At 42.1% G+C, this 15,931-nt stretch overlaps 1 protein-coding gene across 3 annotated transcripts; it reads right to left on the bottom strand.

Moving 5' to 3' along the window:
• Nucleotides 1-4,548: 4,548 nt before the first annotated feature.
• On the bottom strand, nucleotides 4,549-14,702 carry melk (maternal embryonic leucine zipper kinase). Of its 3 annotated transcripts, none has more exons than XM_017417481.3 (18): nucleotides 14,634-14,702; nucleotides 14,234-14,346; nucleotides 14,053-14,138; nucleotides 13,737-13,853; nucleotides 13,497-13,640; nucleotides 12,592-12,660; nucleotides 12,419-12,511; nucleotides 12,072-12,170; nucleotides 11,917-11,985; nucleotides 10,971-11,069; nucleotides 10,643-10,729; nucleotides 10,362-10,484; nucleotides 10,032-10,193; nucleotides 9,351-9,639; nucleotides 6,628-6,724; nucleotides 6,359-6,515; nucleotides 5,389-5,492; nucleotides 4,549-5,285 (listed from the first exon to the last, which is right to left on the bottom strand). In XM_017417481.3, exons 2-18 carry the CDS (start codon nucleotides 14,310-14,312, stop codon nucleotides 5,108-5,110), a joined length of 2,052 nt encoding a protein of 683 aa, XP_017272970.1. In that variant the 5' UTR covers nucleotides 14,313-14,346; nucleotides 14,634-14,702; the 3' UTR covers nucleotides 4,549-5,107. The 3 variants fall into 3 exon arrangements, with proteins under 3 accessions (XP_017272970.1, XP_017272803.1, XP_017272886.1); XM_017417314.3 differs by having other exon boundaries at nucleotides 14,478-14,662; XM_017417397.3 differs by having other exon boundaries at nucleotides 14,515-14,662.
• Between the last annotated feature and the right edge of the window lie 1,229 nt (nucleotides 14,703-15,931).

Below are 15,931 nucleotides of genomic sequence, written 5' to 3'. Positions count from 1 at the left end.
CCCAATCAAACACTTCCTTGCAAAACAACCCCCCCGCATTCACACAAACATTTGATGAATGACCTCCCCACAATCTTCCCACACAAAAGGACAACTCATCCTCTCGTTCCTCCAGAGCAATCCAGTGCGTCCTTTTTAGCCCCCCCACACCACCATCTCTGAGACAATTACAAACAGCCCGCTTCCCATTTATCAGCGACAATTAAACGGCGCGGACGCAAGCCTCTTCATGGGCAGAGACGAGGCGGCGACTGAAGTGGGAGGAAACGAATCTGAGTGGAATGAAGTCAAGCCAACAGTGGCAAAGAGAGGGGAAGGCTGACAGCACAATTAAGGTTTTTAATTCTCTGCTTGAGTAGGCCAGTCCGGTCTTTATGCTAATTAGGATGCCACAGCCATGTAATAAATCTCTATGATCCAGCCTCATTTCGCCCTCTGTCTTTCTGTCTCATTCACACACACACACACACACACACACACACTATTGAAAAGTTCATCCATCACTTGTCACTGCCACATCCGTCACCATAACCATTCTGGTTTTGAAAAATGGTTGATTTTGTGCATTTTTAACCCCGGGCCTCAGTTCCTCCTCTTTTGCACACATACACAGTTTACTGGTTGGACAAGCTTCGCCTCCAAAGCCTCCACCGCATGTAGTTTCCCTCCCTGTTAACTCCCTTTATTAGTGTTTTTCAGGAATATGGTTTGCGCGTCCTGCACTGCTGGACTCCGCCGCATAAACACGGCAACATTAAAAGCACTGACGCAGTGAATGCAGAAGATTTTTGCCCCGTTACTCCTCTCATCTCAACTTGACAGACATGTCTAATGATAACAACTGCAGAAATGAGGGGTGGTGGGGCGGGGGGTGGGGGCAAACAGCACAACAATCCGCAGATAATTGGGAGGCCACACTTAAAGATGACTCGAGAGAAAATGAGAGGGATGGATAAGTGGACAACTGGAGGCTGTTTGTTAAAGCAGCGGCCAGCGTATATATTTTCAACCTCATTTAGATCACAGGAAACTCATACTTGTGTCTTTATTTTTATTCCATTTCTTTCAAAAAAAAAAAAAAAAAGTGTCTCCAAGCCAATTTAACCACGAAATACGTGTAACAAAAATGAAGCAGTTTCACATTCATTAAATAAATGAAGGTGAAGGTAGCTTTTTTTTGTTCAAAACATGTAAAAATCATTATTTTTCCAGCAGAAATCAGCCTCGCTGTGCAACTCTACGACCACTCAGTCTTGGTTTGCTTTTTCCCAGAAGAGCTCGAAGCGTCTTCTGCTGGAATGGTGCCGTTGTCTCCTTCTGCTCCACGGCGTCCCTGTCAGACGCCTCGTGCAGCCTGAGGGTCAAAATGGCCATGGCTCCAAGCACCAAGGCCACGTGGAGCAGGTACAGGCCGACGTGGAGACACGTGAGCAGCAGGGAGATGCAGATAGCGGCAACGCACCAAGGGACAGCCAAGATCAGCAGCAGGGATTGATGGAGAGCGCCGAGGACGAGGGACTGGACGGACACCAGGAGTCTGAGCAGCGTGGAGGCCATCCAGGAATACAGAGACAGGGGAGATAAGAGGAAAGATACCACCGCCTCGCTCATGGATACGGCCTGCCAGATAAAAAGTACAAGAGGCAGGTGAGATTAAAAAAAAAAAAAGGATGTCTCTCTGAGCTAAACTTCTTTTTATACACCCAGCGGACACAGAGCACTTTTATCAGCCGTTTGGAGGTCGAGTTTCTCCCAGTAGGTTTATTTTAACTCACTTCCTGGTTTCTGTCTGTAAAATACACCCCATATCTCCACTAGTTTATCTCTGCTGATCAAACAGCAGCTGTCCAGGTTGCAAAACAATGAAACTTATTAAATCACAGGCCGAGCATTGATTGTAAACATTTTTTTGTTTTGTTTTGTTTCTAAGGTCAATTGGCTGTGGCGGCCATCTTGAAGTGGATTGACTCTGAAGGTCAATGAGTTATCAGGTACATCCAGGGATTACTTCCTGAAAAGTGTATTAAAATCCATCCAGTGATTCATGAAATGTTGGGCTAACAGACAACCACAGTTGATTCCAAATAATAATTGGATAGTTTTTGAACCCACCGTTAGCGCTCAAAATGTGTGTCGGGGATCTATCTCAGCTACAACCAAATCAAATTTTAGCTCAATATCAGTAAAGCTGACTGGATTATAACAATTTACATTTATTTTTATATCAGCTGTGGAGAGGCACCTTTAATCGGTTTGACTCCAATGGTTAATTAGTTGCAGATGTCAACTCAGTGATTATTTTGTAAGCGTTTCATTAGAAATCCTTTAGTGGATCATGAGATATTTTGCAGGCAGACAGGCAAAACGACAGTGGGTGATAATCAAGTTTTGTGGCACAACAGAGATTACTACCCATTTATTGTTTTTTGAATCCTATTTTTGCAGTTCCAAGTTCTTTTGGCTTTCATTTAATTACCCAAAACATGACCACAGCATATTTAGATTAGGACATTTTTAGTATTTTGGCCCTTTAGGAGGATTTGATAGTAAAACCAGAACAGTAACATGGGAGCTGAACCACAGACATTATAGTAGAACGATGGCATGAAATGACTAGATAAAATTAAAAAAAACTTTTTTCCTCCAAATGTTTCTTTTTTTAATTATGTGGTCCCTGAGATTTAGGACATATTCAAAGTGCATCAACCTACCTCACAAACATTTCCACTCTCACTTGACCTCTGGGCCCTCTGAAGCCCTGCAAAAATAACAGTATTCAGATGAACTGACAAAAAAAAAAACAGAAACACACACACCTGCTTGCCCAAAAGAACAACAATTTAAACCATATCAGTCTTTGTTTCATAAGAAACAACTCACACAGGAAAAGAAGAATGAGACAAAGAGCCAGCAGACGCCTCATGTCTCCTGCAGATCCGCAAAACAAGCAGAGTCCAACGTGAAGCTAATCTGTCCAAACATTACCACACCATTCAAGGACAGCTGCACACATTTTAGCTACTTGATTAAAGCAATTTGAAAAAAATCATAATAAAAGGAAATAATAGATTCCTCCTCACCCAGCAGTCCAAACTGGTGATATAGAGAATATCAGCTCAATCTACCTCCAATGCTGCTTTAAGTTCTGCGGTTTTCTTCCTGATTGAACCAAGTAATCCTCTTTCTCCCAGACACAGGCTCTCTTGTTCTAGTTTTCAGACGGGAATGGCTTAATGAAAGAGCTCAGCATGAGTTCAGGGAATGAAAGAATAAGCGCCACCTGTTTGAGGGGAGGGATGATGACGACCGCTCACAGCAAGATTTAGTTTTCCTCACATGGAAGTAACCTGAAAATTGTGCCAACAAAGCCAAATACTCCCAGGAAACAAATTGTGAAAAGAAGGTGTGAATCTGGATTCATCAGCCTTTTTTTTTTTTACAGAAATAAGAGCTTCAGTTCAAACACAACTCAGATCCTCCAACCTGATCCCAGGAGGAGTCATTACTACCACATGAATTGACTAAGAAGTAAAAAAAAAAAAGAAAAGAAAAAGATCCTCTGTCATAAACCACCCCACCTCCAATCATCTCATAGATGCCCATTACATTAAACCCCTCCTTATTATCAGCTGAACCCACAGTTACCCTTTTCCTCCCTGCTGAGACACCGAGCAGGAACCTGGCACAGGTAAGCACCGATCAGCTGCAACACTGCATCCTTTTGCCTTGAAATGCCAAAAAAAGAGCCGTGCTTCTGAGGAGCTGACTAAAAACACGGTACACAGCTAGTTTAGACGACACCTTTGACTCTGATCAGGTCTGTCTGTTTTTGTTTAGCAACCCAACTCACTCGGATCAGAACATTTCTTCAAAACACCTTTTCAAATAAGTTTTAATTGTTGGAATGCTTATTGTCCACCGCCTTTCATGCCAGGGTTTTAGTCCAAGTCGGATCATCCTAACCATTTTGGTCCTTGCAAATAACGTTATTCTGAGCTTTCATGCTCAGAGTATGAGTTCTGAGTGACTCTCATCTACAAACACGCCAAATTCAAGCTCAGTGTCTAGTTATGTCATTTTTTGTGTTTTATAAGGTCAGTTGACCGTGGCAGCCATCTTGATCAGGTTGTCTCCAAAAGTTAATCAGTTGTAGACGGACACCCAGTGATTATTTCCTGATTTTATTTATTTAAAAGCTATTCAGTGGTTCACGACATATTGTGCTGGCAGAGTTGACTCCAAAGAGTTGGAGGCAAAATTTCAAAGCTCTTGTGTAATCTGTTAGCGCTCAGAATACGTGTTGGAGACCAGTCTCAGCGAATTTTAGCTTGATGTCTGTATCCAAGTAACTGAGGAGCAAAACACACGTCCAGAGTCCTCCGTCAGTCATTTCAGTGGCTCTGAAACATCGTCGCCGAGCTAAACCATCAAGATGAAGCCTGTAAGAACAGACGGATGGTGACGGTGTGAACGCGATGCCGCTCTTCTGACTGAACCATGAAGATGAGGTTTGGTGTCAAAAAAACTCATGCCACTGCAGTCTTTTTGTCTCAGTAAAAACAGAAAACATTTATTTTGTCAATGAAATCTCAGAAAACAGAGTGCCAATGAGACAGAGAAGCAAAATAAAATGAAACGAGACATGGTACAGTGTAAAACATCACGAGACAACCGGAGAACAAACAGTGACGGTAAATTAGTGATGATCTGTATCTTTAACTTGTTCAGTCAAGTGTCACGCCTTCAGGGCTGAATAACATCAAGACAGAAATATGTTAATGAGCAGATCGTTACGTTTCATACTCGACATTTATTTGTCTGAAGAAAACCTATAACGATCACTTTTAGCTTAAAAAACGAGGAAAAGGAGACATAAAAGCTGTTCTACAAAATACACAACACAGAATACTCACAAACTTAATAAATCATGTCTTTTTTTAATTTAATGACCTAAAGACAGAACTATTTTAGAGAAATAATAATGTGCACTTCTTTGTTTGAACTTCTGCGTCACTCCCCGATGACACAAAAGCACGTCGTCTTACAGACACAAAAGAGCAGCATCGTGGTCCTTTGTGTCACAAAGTGGCAGCGAGAGGCTTTTAACTCAGATGCTGGATGTGGAGAGGATGTCCTCCACCAGATGTTTGTAAACCCAAGCATCTCCTTTCAGCCTCTGGCGACGAACCCCAACCACCTCTGGCCTCTGCAGCAGGCACACCTCCAGCTCAAACGCCAAGGTCACCTTCCCGAAGTCGCCCCACGTCTGACACTTCAGGGTGTACCTGGACAACGGGCGCGGCACACATCAACACAAACGCGGCAGCGTTTTGTCCAAAGGAATGGGTTGTTTCGTCAGAGAGCAGGAGAAGCTGTGCATGATCTTACCCTTTCTGCGTGAAGTCAATGTTTTTCTCCGGCAGGACGGAGAGGATCTGGTTGAGGACCTGATCAGGATTGGTCTGACTGGTCAGAGTCACGTTATACTGAGCCTGAAAGGAGGAGCAGACATGAGAGGAAGATCTGGAAAGTTTATTGGGAGCTGATTCAAACACCAGCATTTATTTTTTTTGTATTGTTTTTGCAATAAAACTACTTCTTTGGGCTGTTTTTGCCTCCAGCTCATTCAGAAGATGGCTGCCATGACTGTTGGTTTAAGTAACTTTTACACTTTTCAGAATATTTCACTTTATTTACAATTATTTTACCTATAGAAAAACATTAAGATCTCTTCAACTCCTTCAAAAACATTGTCCTCTTTGAAATCTTCTTCAGCGTACGTGCTTTTTTTATAGCTACTTTTAAATTTACCATAATGCTACTTTTAGCAGACATTTACTACTTTTCGCTAACAATCTGCTACTTTTTAGCATTCAGCTAATGATCTATTAAATTAAGCTTTTAGTTAGCCTTTTACTGCCTTTAGCTAACATTGTGTTACTTTTGGTGTTTTGCTACTTTTGGCTTTTGCCAGCAGTTTTCTACTTTTAGGTTTTATCTAGTTATTTGTTTGTTACTTTCAGTTTTAGGTAACTTTTTGCCACCTTTGGCATTTAGCTAGCGTTTTGATCCTTTTAGCTAGTGTTTAGTTTCTTTTAGCTTTTAACTCTATTTCAGTTTGTTCAACAATTTTCAGCATTCACACCATTTTTGCAGAAAAAACAATCTCTGGTTAATTATTGTATATTAGCTGGGAATAAACTTTGTAACTAATAATATGCAAACACAATAAGAGTCAAATTCAAACTAAAATAATAATAGTCCAAATTCTGACAATGAGGGATTTTTTTTGCATCTGTTTGTGTATTATTGAAGACTGTTACAGAGGTGAGGTCGTCCGTTTTTCATATGCTTGTACCTTAATCTTACGCGGGGCGTCCCGCAGGGCTCGTCTTTTGCTCGGGGTGAGCATGGTGATCACCTTATCCAGGCCTCTCTCCAGGGAACCAAACATCTTCCCTCCTCGCTTCTTCTTCCCGCTGTCTTCTGTGACAGCCATGTCCAGCGACCTGGACCTGGAGAGCAAACATGGTCTCACAAACGCAGAGCTTCTCCCTGCATGATTACTCCCCCCCCCTCTTCAGTTCCTTTCCCCCGAAGCATCCACCGATCCTGCGGTCCACTCACCTTCGCTCTGGACTGAACGCCAGTATTTCTATGTTTGCAGAATCTTTGCTCTCTGCTGCTTTCTTCTTAGTCTGCTCCTTAGACACACTGTCACCACCTACCCCCCATCACACACACACACACACACAAGGTTACTACGGACAGCTGAGGAAATGTCAATGTCAATTTTAGTCACAATAAACAACACAAACAAGCAAAGCTATTGAAACTAACAGGACTTTACATTAAATTTTCCTTAAAATCTAAAACTAAAGGCAGTGTGATACAGTCACTCTAAAATCAGTACTTTTCTGCTGGTCTGAGCCACAGTTGTTGAACATTTAGGAATAATACCAAGAAAACGTGGCCAAATTGTCTCACTAATATGTTCGTTTATTTGAAAAGGTCCAACATAAAACACAATCGTGCTGAGGACGGTTGTTTTTTTTAACACTACTGAAACTGAAAGTAACCAAACCACAAGCAGCTTTTAGTTTCAACAGGAAGCAGTTTTTCTTGAACAACGTGTTTCTCATCAGTAAGGATATAACAAAGACTCGTTGGCCTAACAGAGGGGTTTTGGTGACGTGTCTTCCCTACGAGCTGCAGAGCGATCATGTAGAATATGTGTCTGATCCCACAGCGACACTGACAACAACTGCGTTGATGAGCATTGGGACTGTAGAAATCCTGTTTCATTACATTTACAACAGACATATTCCATCGTGGCATGGCGGAACAGCGGTTAGAGCTCTCGCCCTCACGGTGAGAAGGTCGTAGGTTCGCCCCCCAGTATTTCTGTGCATGTTTACTGTATGTGTGGGTTTACTCCTCCCACAGACCAGAAACATGCATGGAAATGGTAACTGTGTCCCTAGGTGTGAGTGAGAGTGTGAATGGTTGTTTGTCTCTATGTGTCCCTGTGATGGACTTGCGACTCGTCCAGGGTGTCCCCTGCCTCTTTCACAGTGACACCAGCCCCCTGCGACCCGGAAAGGTGAGGTGGGTAAAGAAACCAGTATGTGCCTAACCCTAAAGAAACTGCTGTCTCTTACTACAACAAAAGAAACCGTTTCAAAAACACAGGATCGTTGCTTGACATTTTTAAAAAAAAAGTGCCATCAAGCTGTATTTGTCCTGTCTCCCTTCCTGTTTTTGCCACACAGATTGAAAGGAAATTAATACTTTTAATATTTTGTCAAGAGGAAAAAAGATAGATATGCCGAGGCATTTTATATCAAAATAAAGCATGTCTTCATTTTGGGTTCATAAAAAAAAAACAGGCCTTTTTTTTTACAGAAACACCAATTTACATCCTTATTAGAACAATGCATTGTCTTTTATTAATTTATAAACTAACCATGAGCCTTATTTGAACCTGTACCAGTATGTGCCTAACCCTAACCTAATTCTCACATCAGCTTTAAACCTTTGCTAAAAATGATGTTCACTGTATTAGAAGCTGGCTTTGGTCTCCATAACGACTGAGCCCTGATAGAGTTGGTGATTATACTAAGAGTATAAAAAAAAAAAACACGTCCAGGAGATTATGTTATGTCATTATTAGTAAGGCTTAATTGCACTAAATGGCACAATGAATGAGATATAGACCAAAATAAATAAATACATTTTAAAAAATACCTTTCATTTTTGGACCATACTGTCCACCTGGACAGTATGGACAAAGACAGTTCGTAGAATAATTTATTTGCAACCAGATAAAAAAAATTTGGACTTTGAGTATTTCCCTTAGTGTCTTTCAGCAGATGCAACTTTACAGGGAAATTATGGAAACATTACACATATTGTTCAAGTTTTAAGAAGTAACCTCACAACTTTAGGAAGTGTTCAGCTGAAAGCCCTTCGCTCCTACACGTGAAACCAGCTGACTTTGTGAACGCCAAAATAAAACAGGCCTCACAGACCAACACACTCACACTCACACACACACACACACACACACACACACACCAGAGAGCTGGGCTTCAGTGGTGAGAGAACACATGTCACTAAAGCCCATGTGGGACAGCGAGCAAAGGGAGGAGACAGCTACACCTGTCACGGCACACGCCTGGGGACAGACACGCACAGGCCGCTGTGTGTGCACGGACAGGGATGTCACCCGCTGCAGTGTGTGTCTGCTCTCCACTGCAGCTCCGAAACCAGGAGGCAGCAAAGAGAGCAGCGTTGGGCGGCGCTCCAAGGACTCATCATCAACTCGAACAGCTACAGTAAATCTGTCGGCTGTTGGCCAAATTTCAACGAGGAACTAATGAGGCCGGACATCTGAGCAGAAACGTCACCGTGACAAATAATTAGGGCTTTAATGATCTTCCTATTCATATTAGTCCCCTTCATTTACAGATAAGTGAACAGAATTAGCTTCCTGATAATAAGCTCACCTGTGTTGACAGTGATAAGTGTGTGTGTCCATTTTCTGTGGTGTAATGACAGCTAAATCACTGAAATATGAGAGGCTTTTGGATTAAAAAAAATAAAACAAGCCCAATAAATGAGTTTATTACCAGAAGACAATTTACTTGCAAATGTGTAGCATGTGGTTGTGGCACTTGTGATTATGAGACCAGCAAGAGACCAAGGGAATGGGAGCGAGTCAGTTAAACAGTGTCAATTTAATCGAATGTGGAATATAATTCACTCACTTGTTTGGAAGAATAAACAGTTATAAAAAGCAAATAAATTCGATGAAGCTCCGTCTCTTTAGAATAAGAAGTTCTGCTTACCTTTGGGTGTTCCCACGTTGGATTTGGTGTTGATGTTTGTGTTTTTATTGGGTGTGGTCAACACGTTCCTGTTGGGGCGTGCGTTCTTCTTACTGGATGCGGGGGTGCGCGGGGGAGGCAGCGCAAACGGTTGAGCTCTCTTCTCCTCAGCTACGTTCTCCTTGTTCTCGCTGGTCTGTTCGCGGTCCTTCTCCCTCCTGTGCTTGTGCTGGTGCTGTGGCGTCATCCTCCCCCTCTCCGCTGTCGGGCTGTAAGTGCTTCTCATTTCGACTGAAGGTGAGACCAACCTCTTCACGGGCAGAAAAGGAAATATTTAGTATATTTCTCTTAAAGAGTGGAGCTGGACTTATTGAAACTCTTTAGTTACATCGTGTCATTGGGCAGCTTCTGAAATCCCCTTTCTTCGGATCTTACACTCCTACAGTGGGAAAGCTGGCCCTTCCCAGCAGAAGTAATTCTTTTAGTTTTCTTTTTCATATCTTTTTACTCAAATACATGAGCTGCCAGCCATCTCCAGAACCCAAAAAGACACAATCAGACTCTTCAAACGACATCATGTCTCCCACTTTCTGTTTTCTGCTGCTCGTGGACGCTGTGTCTTAACAAAAGCTTGCCGTCTCATTTTGTCCTTTCCTGTCTACACTCCTCTCACACACAGAAGAAGCGGAAAGTTGCACGCACTGTGTCTCTGTTAGTGTTTCCGTCCGGCCGACCTCTGACTCCCTGGGGCGTACAGTGCTGGACCGAGACCCACTGACAGTCGTCAATGTAGTCTGAGCAAAAGTCCAAAGAGCCAATGATCACAGCATCCTCGTCCTCACTGTACTGAAGGATTTCTCTTGCCTGAGAAAGAAGAAGTAAATTAAAAAAAAAAAAACACCCTCCATGTTAAAACTCTGTATTTGGAAGCATTGAGTTGAGTATATTTTGTTTACCAAAACATCCAGTTTTAAGCCCTTCTTAATTAAAATAAAATCGCAGCACTGTAGAAGAAGCTATCCTGTTTCTTACCTGCAGCTGACGCAGAGGAGACTCCTCGCAGACAGCTGGTTCAGGACGCAGGCGAACAGGCTTTCCCCTCTGCTTCTTTGACAGCAGCAGCAGGTAGGTGGCTGTGGTTTGGTCATACTTCCACTGCAGGGGTTAAGATCTATTAAACCTGCTCATCTAACTCAGCACCATACTGCATTAACAAAATAGATGCATAATTTACCACACCATAACCCGAATCACTTGACAGCAAACAAAAAAAAGGGATGCCACAGAGAGAACACACAATTAGGAGCACACACCTCTTTCACAAGTGTCGTGGTGCTTTCTCTTGACCGCTTCATGTTGACTGCCATCTCAGTGACACAGTCTTCATCTAAGTGATCGAGCTACAAACACATAAAAGACTTCAAATGTTCACACAAGTCTTAAGACATACATGAAATTAAAGGAATCCGTACTGCAATCTGTGAGGAATAACTTGTATAATGATTTGAGGAAAATAAATCTCCCCATCTGGAAAAACAGTCAAGATAAAAACAATGAAATACCACAGCCTAACTATCTTCATTGCAAGCTAAGTGATGTGTGGTTTTGTTGTTTAGGTTGCTGTTTTCTGAGTGTCTGTACCGGCTGCCTGCTGTGCCACTCCACGGGGCTGTTATAGTCCTTCGTCACCCAGGGATGGTCCAACAAATGTCTGACAGTCAGACGCCGCTTGGGGTCCACCTGCAGGACACGCACAGACACTGCAACTCAAGAGGGAGACTACTGCAACAGAATTTACTCAAAGGCTAGAAATGTTCTAATCAGACTGTAAGGGGGACAGGCTTTCTTCGATAAGTCGTTCTTTTTCTGACTAGTTTGTTTTATTTATTTCAATTTCTGCTATTGTAAATAGATGGCAAAGGCTTTAAGACAACTCCACTCCTTTGATTGACAAGTTGAATTTGTGAATTTACCTGCAAATCTCTGTACATCAACATTAAACGTGTTGAAAATGTAAAAAAAAAAAATACAATAAATGCTAAAAACCATAATAAATAAAAAATAACTAACACGAGGGCTTTGAGTCAGGCAACACTAATGGCTGAAGGATAGTTAAAAGACAGTTTATTTCATTTCGACTTGAGGGTAGCCACATTTGGCAAAAACACAGAACGTTTTCCCACCAAATAACACATCTGCAGTGAACTCCTGCTCCAACTACAAAACAGTGACACAGAAAACTCCACCCAATGCTAGACTCGACATGTCGGCACTTCTCACTTCTAGCACACTAATAAAATAAACAGCTTTTACACCCTACCTGACTCTGTGGATGATTTTTCTTTCTAATGTGTGCCAGGTTCTGAGTCGTGCTGTGGGTGAGCAAACTAAATATAGTGTTAAATTTGATTCACGAAGAAACTAACGCATCACAGACCGATCGCAATGACCTCACAGATACGGCCCACAGGCTGCCAGCTGATGATGAGCACTGCCCTACAGTCTGAATGTTTTGTGATGCTGTACATCAAAAATGGTCTAATACGAACAGAACAAAAGACGGCAAACATGATGACCGAATACACACCTGCATCATCTGGTTGAGGAGGAGGATACTACCTGGAGAGAGCCACTGCGGGTTGTCATATTTACCTCTCTGGAATCAAAACAGAGACTTTTTGTTCTTAATTTTACCTGGATGGCAAAAGCATGGAAATGTAACAAACGCAGCAGTGTTCTTACTGTAATCTTCCTGTAAAGGACCATGCAGTTGTCATCATCAAAGGGGAGGTATCCACAGAGCAGAGCGAACAGCAGAACTCCCATGCTCCATACATCAGCCTGCAGGTTAGACATCACACAGCACTGATTCAGCATCAAGTGTTACAGGCAGGATTTCACAGCTCAGTTACTCCGAGTCATGCACCAGTAAATATGATCAGGACACCATGGAAGAGCAAAACTGTGAAGCGGGCAGGTAATAAGAGTTTTTAGTGAGAACAAATGCAAACTCGGTTGATTTAAAATGACCTTTAAAAAACAAAAAAAAAACAGAGATTTCAGAGCTGTAAATGGCTAACATGTCTTACCTCTGAGCCAATATATGCTTTTCCCTGGATGAGTTCAGGAGCAGCGTATGCTGGACTCCCACAACAAGTCTTCAGCTCATAACCCAAACCACCCTGAACAGAAGCAACCACGTCATACCGTGAGATGCATTTTCGGATCATGCAGAGACAGCCAAGAAAACGTGAAGATATACCTTGGGTTTGGCACATAAGCCAAAGTCTATGAGCTTCAAGTTATGGTCCTCATCAATCAGCAGGTTTTCCTAAAGTGGAGAAAAAATAAAAAAGTTTCAGCTGATATTAAACTGATATGTCGTCACAATCAGAAATATACATTACTGCACAAGTTTCTCTATAGTTTGCTTTCAAGCAGCCAGACCTTTCGTAATCTTTTTTTTTTTCAAGTGGCCTTGATTGGTAGTTTTTCTTTGGATTTTTCAGTCCAGCACCTGATCATTTTCAACAGATAGATTTACTAAGTCACAACTCCTAACGAATCATTAAAAAAAGCTTCCAAACTAAAGAGATGTGTGTAGACATAACACAGCTTACCAAAGAAACTATTTTAAACTGGATTTTTTGGCTCTTTGGTACCAGGAGTCTGTCACAAAATCACAGTTTGTTCCGATTTTTTTCATTAAATCTATTAAAAGTATCAAAGTTAACATTTTGACAGATATAAAATACCATTTGAGCAACAACAAGGGGATTCCCACAGAGCTAGTGTATTAGCTGAAAACCTTCCATTCATTCGATCAGCTGATTTGGGGTTTCTCTCAGGTTCTGTACTGTGTCTTTGCTAAATTTTTTCTGCATCTTAAAGACATTACTTTCAGATACTGATCATCTGCTGTATACTGTACAACATACTGTGGTGGTCTGGTACAAGGACTGGGCAGAAAATGAATTAAAGGAAATCCAAAGTTTAAAGACCAACCAAAACGCCTGAACAAATGTTGATAAGGATCACTTAAAAAGTTTAGAAGACAGTCGGGCTGCTTGGAAGCAAAATGTAAAGAAACCTGGAGCGGTTTCACATTTCAACCGTAATGTACATTTGTTGTGTCACATCCTGCATCAACATGATTGTTATTTGTACCGGTTTAAGGTCCCTGTGTGCGTATCCTTGGCTGTGGACGTAGGCCATCGCTGACACAATCTGCCTGAAAAACACTCTGGTTTCCTGCTCCGACAGCCGGTCCTTTGCTATAATGTAATCAAACAACTCTCCACCTGGGCAGTACTGAGACGGGGGAGAAGATGGGAAATATTTATTGGAGGAAAAAAAAAGAAGTTGTATCCTTTCTTACACAAACTCTCTGTGTACTGTTGTTCTTACCTCGAGCACCATGAATATCTGTGAAGACGTTTCTATGACGTGGTACAGTCGACAGATGTGTTGATGACTCAGGTTCTTCATCGCTTCTATCTCCAACTTTACACGAGGCAAGTCATCCTGCGGAGGGATAGTGAGTTTTAGTTATTTATACGCATAGTTATAGACATTTTAAAAAAACGTTTTAACTACAGAGAGTTCAGATCTAATATTGTAATGGGCATAACACCACCTCAACTTTATATTAAGGGTTTAAAATCGATGTGTTTGGTGCTAAAATGCTGGTTATTTTCAATAAAAATGTCTCTTTTTGACTCACCCCCAGGTCTTTCTTATTCATGATTTTAATGGCAACCTTCTCTCCTGTCAGGATGTGTCGACCCAGCTTGACTTTAGCAAAACCACCTGAAACATACAGATGGTTCACAACTCACACGCCAGAGCTGTAAGCACAACACGGACGATTTTACAGGTCCTGACAGTCGGGTGATCGATGTTACCTGAGCCGATGGTCTCATAAACTTCATAATATCTGTGCAGCTCTGCGGCTCCGCGGTGCTCCGTCCTTTCCACAGGCATCCTCCCTGCTCCACACAGCCAAACACAAGCCTCACTGCGGAAACACATGAACCCATGAATCCCAAATCCAGATTTATTACAACAAACGCTTCGAGTTTAACATTAACTTCAGTGTTTAGTCGCTAACATTTTCTGGCTAGCTAGCAAACAAAAGACGGCACTTACATTATTAGTGTAAGAGAAAATAATAAAGTAACAGTACCAGATGTTTTACGATAAAGAAATAGCTCTTTTCGATGATATGAAGTGACCCGAATTAGTCCGAAAATAAACGAAGACCATAAAAAAGTTCGGCATATGAGAGGAAAAAAAAACACCCACAAGCAGAAGAAATGTTTAGTTCCCGGAGTTTGAATTTCGCTCTGACGGTGACGGCACTTCCTGCTTCCGGTCTGCACTCTCCCTTGTGGCGCATTTTGGTATCGCAGTCATAAAACAAGAACGAGAAGGAGGCAGGTGGAACAGTGAGGCTGGTCCTGGAGGGCCACTATCCTGCATGTTTCAGTTGCTTCCCCGCTCTTCAGCAGGTCTTCAAGTTCTGCAAAAGCCTGTTAATCACTCAGTAATTCAAATCAAGTGTGTCAAAGCAGAGAAACATCTAAAACATGCAGGATAGTGGCCCTCCAGGACCAAGGTTGGGCACGAGGAGCAGAGGTCACAAAGGTGCAGGACTTCAAGTACTTAGGGTCCACTGTCCAGGAAAACAGGGAGTGTGGTGAAGAGGTGAAGAAGAGAGTCCAGGAGTGGGTGGAGAAAAGTTTCAGAAGTGATTTATGACTAAAGGGTGGCAGCAAGATACTCTGTCTACTTTTAAGACTTGGCTTAAGACTTTCCTGTTCGATAAATCCTATAGTTAGGGCTGGTTTGGGTTTCCTGAGCGATCCCTTAGTTATGCTGCTATAGGCTCAGACTGCTGGAGGACAAACTGACCACATTTCCTCCCTCTGCTGCTGTCTTACTCGCTCTACCCTCCATGTTTGTAAATGGAATTATTGCTGCCATTACCCTTTTATTTATTTGCCTGAACCAGATGCAAATTGTCCGCTTATCCTGGTTCTGCTGGAGGGTTCTTCCTGTTAAAAGGGAGCTGTTCCTTTCCACTGTCACCGACATGCTGCTCAGGATGGGAGACTGCAACAAAGTGAAGATTCAACACAGTCTGCTGGATTCCTTAGATAGATAACGTTTACTGGCATTTTATAATGTATGTGAATGTTTTTGTACAGTGCCCTGAGACCACCTTTGTTGTGACTTGGAATAAACTGAGTTGAGCTGACAAAGGCGTCTTTTTGGTGAAAAAAATAAATAAAAGTTATCCAGAATGGTTAAAGCAGGGAGTTTCTAATCTAAAGCAGCCTGTGATACACTTTAATTGTTATAGTACAACCATGTGCTGCTACAGAAACACATGGGACAGGTATGATAACAGTTTTTTAGGCTTTATTTCCAAGTGCTGCAAAGTTTCACTGTCACCATGCTCAGCAGAGCTCAGGGAGCTGTTGGAGACACAGATAAAACAATAAATATCTTAGTAAGAGTTCCAACGGGTGACTAAAGTAATGAGATTTGTTTCCTACTGAACTCCAGAGACGCAACACAAGATCTTCTGTTTCTGTTAT

Source organism: Kryptolebias marmoratus, linkage group LG3 (assembly GCF_001649575.2).
Source record: "Kryptolebias marmoratus isolate JLee-2015 linkage group LG3, ASM164957v2, whole genome shotgun sequence".
NCBI classification, from domain to species: Eukaryota; Metazoa; Chordata; class Actinopteri; order Cyprinodontiformes; family Rivulidae; genus Kryptolebias; species Kryptolebias marmoratus.
This window is presented reverse-complemented; position numbering and strand designations above follow the sequence as displayed.

Coding starts and splice junctions, on each gene's coding strand:
- melk (XM_017417481.3), bottom strand. CDS start 14,312: ATGCCTGTGGAAAGGACGGAGCACCGCGGAGCCGCAGAGCTGCACAGA. Junction 11,070..11,916: donor TCCTCAACCAGATGATGCAG/GTGTGTATTCGG, acceptor CGTGTCCTGCAG/GTGGACCCCAAGCGGCGTCT. Junction 10,194..10,361: donor CTCCTCTGCGTCAGCTGCAG/GTAAGAAACAGG, acceptor CTTCTTTCTCAG/GCAAGAGAAATCCTTCAGTA.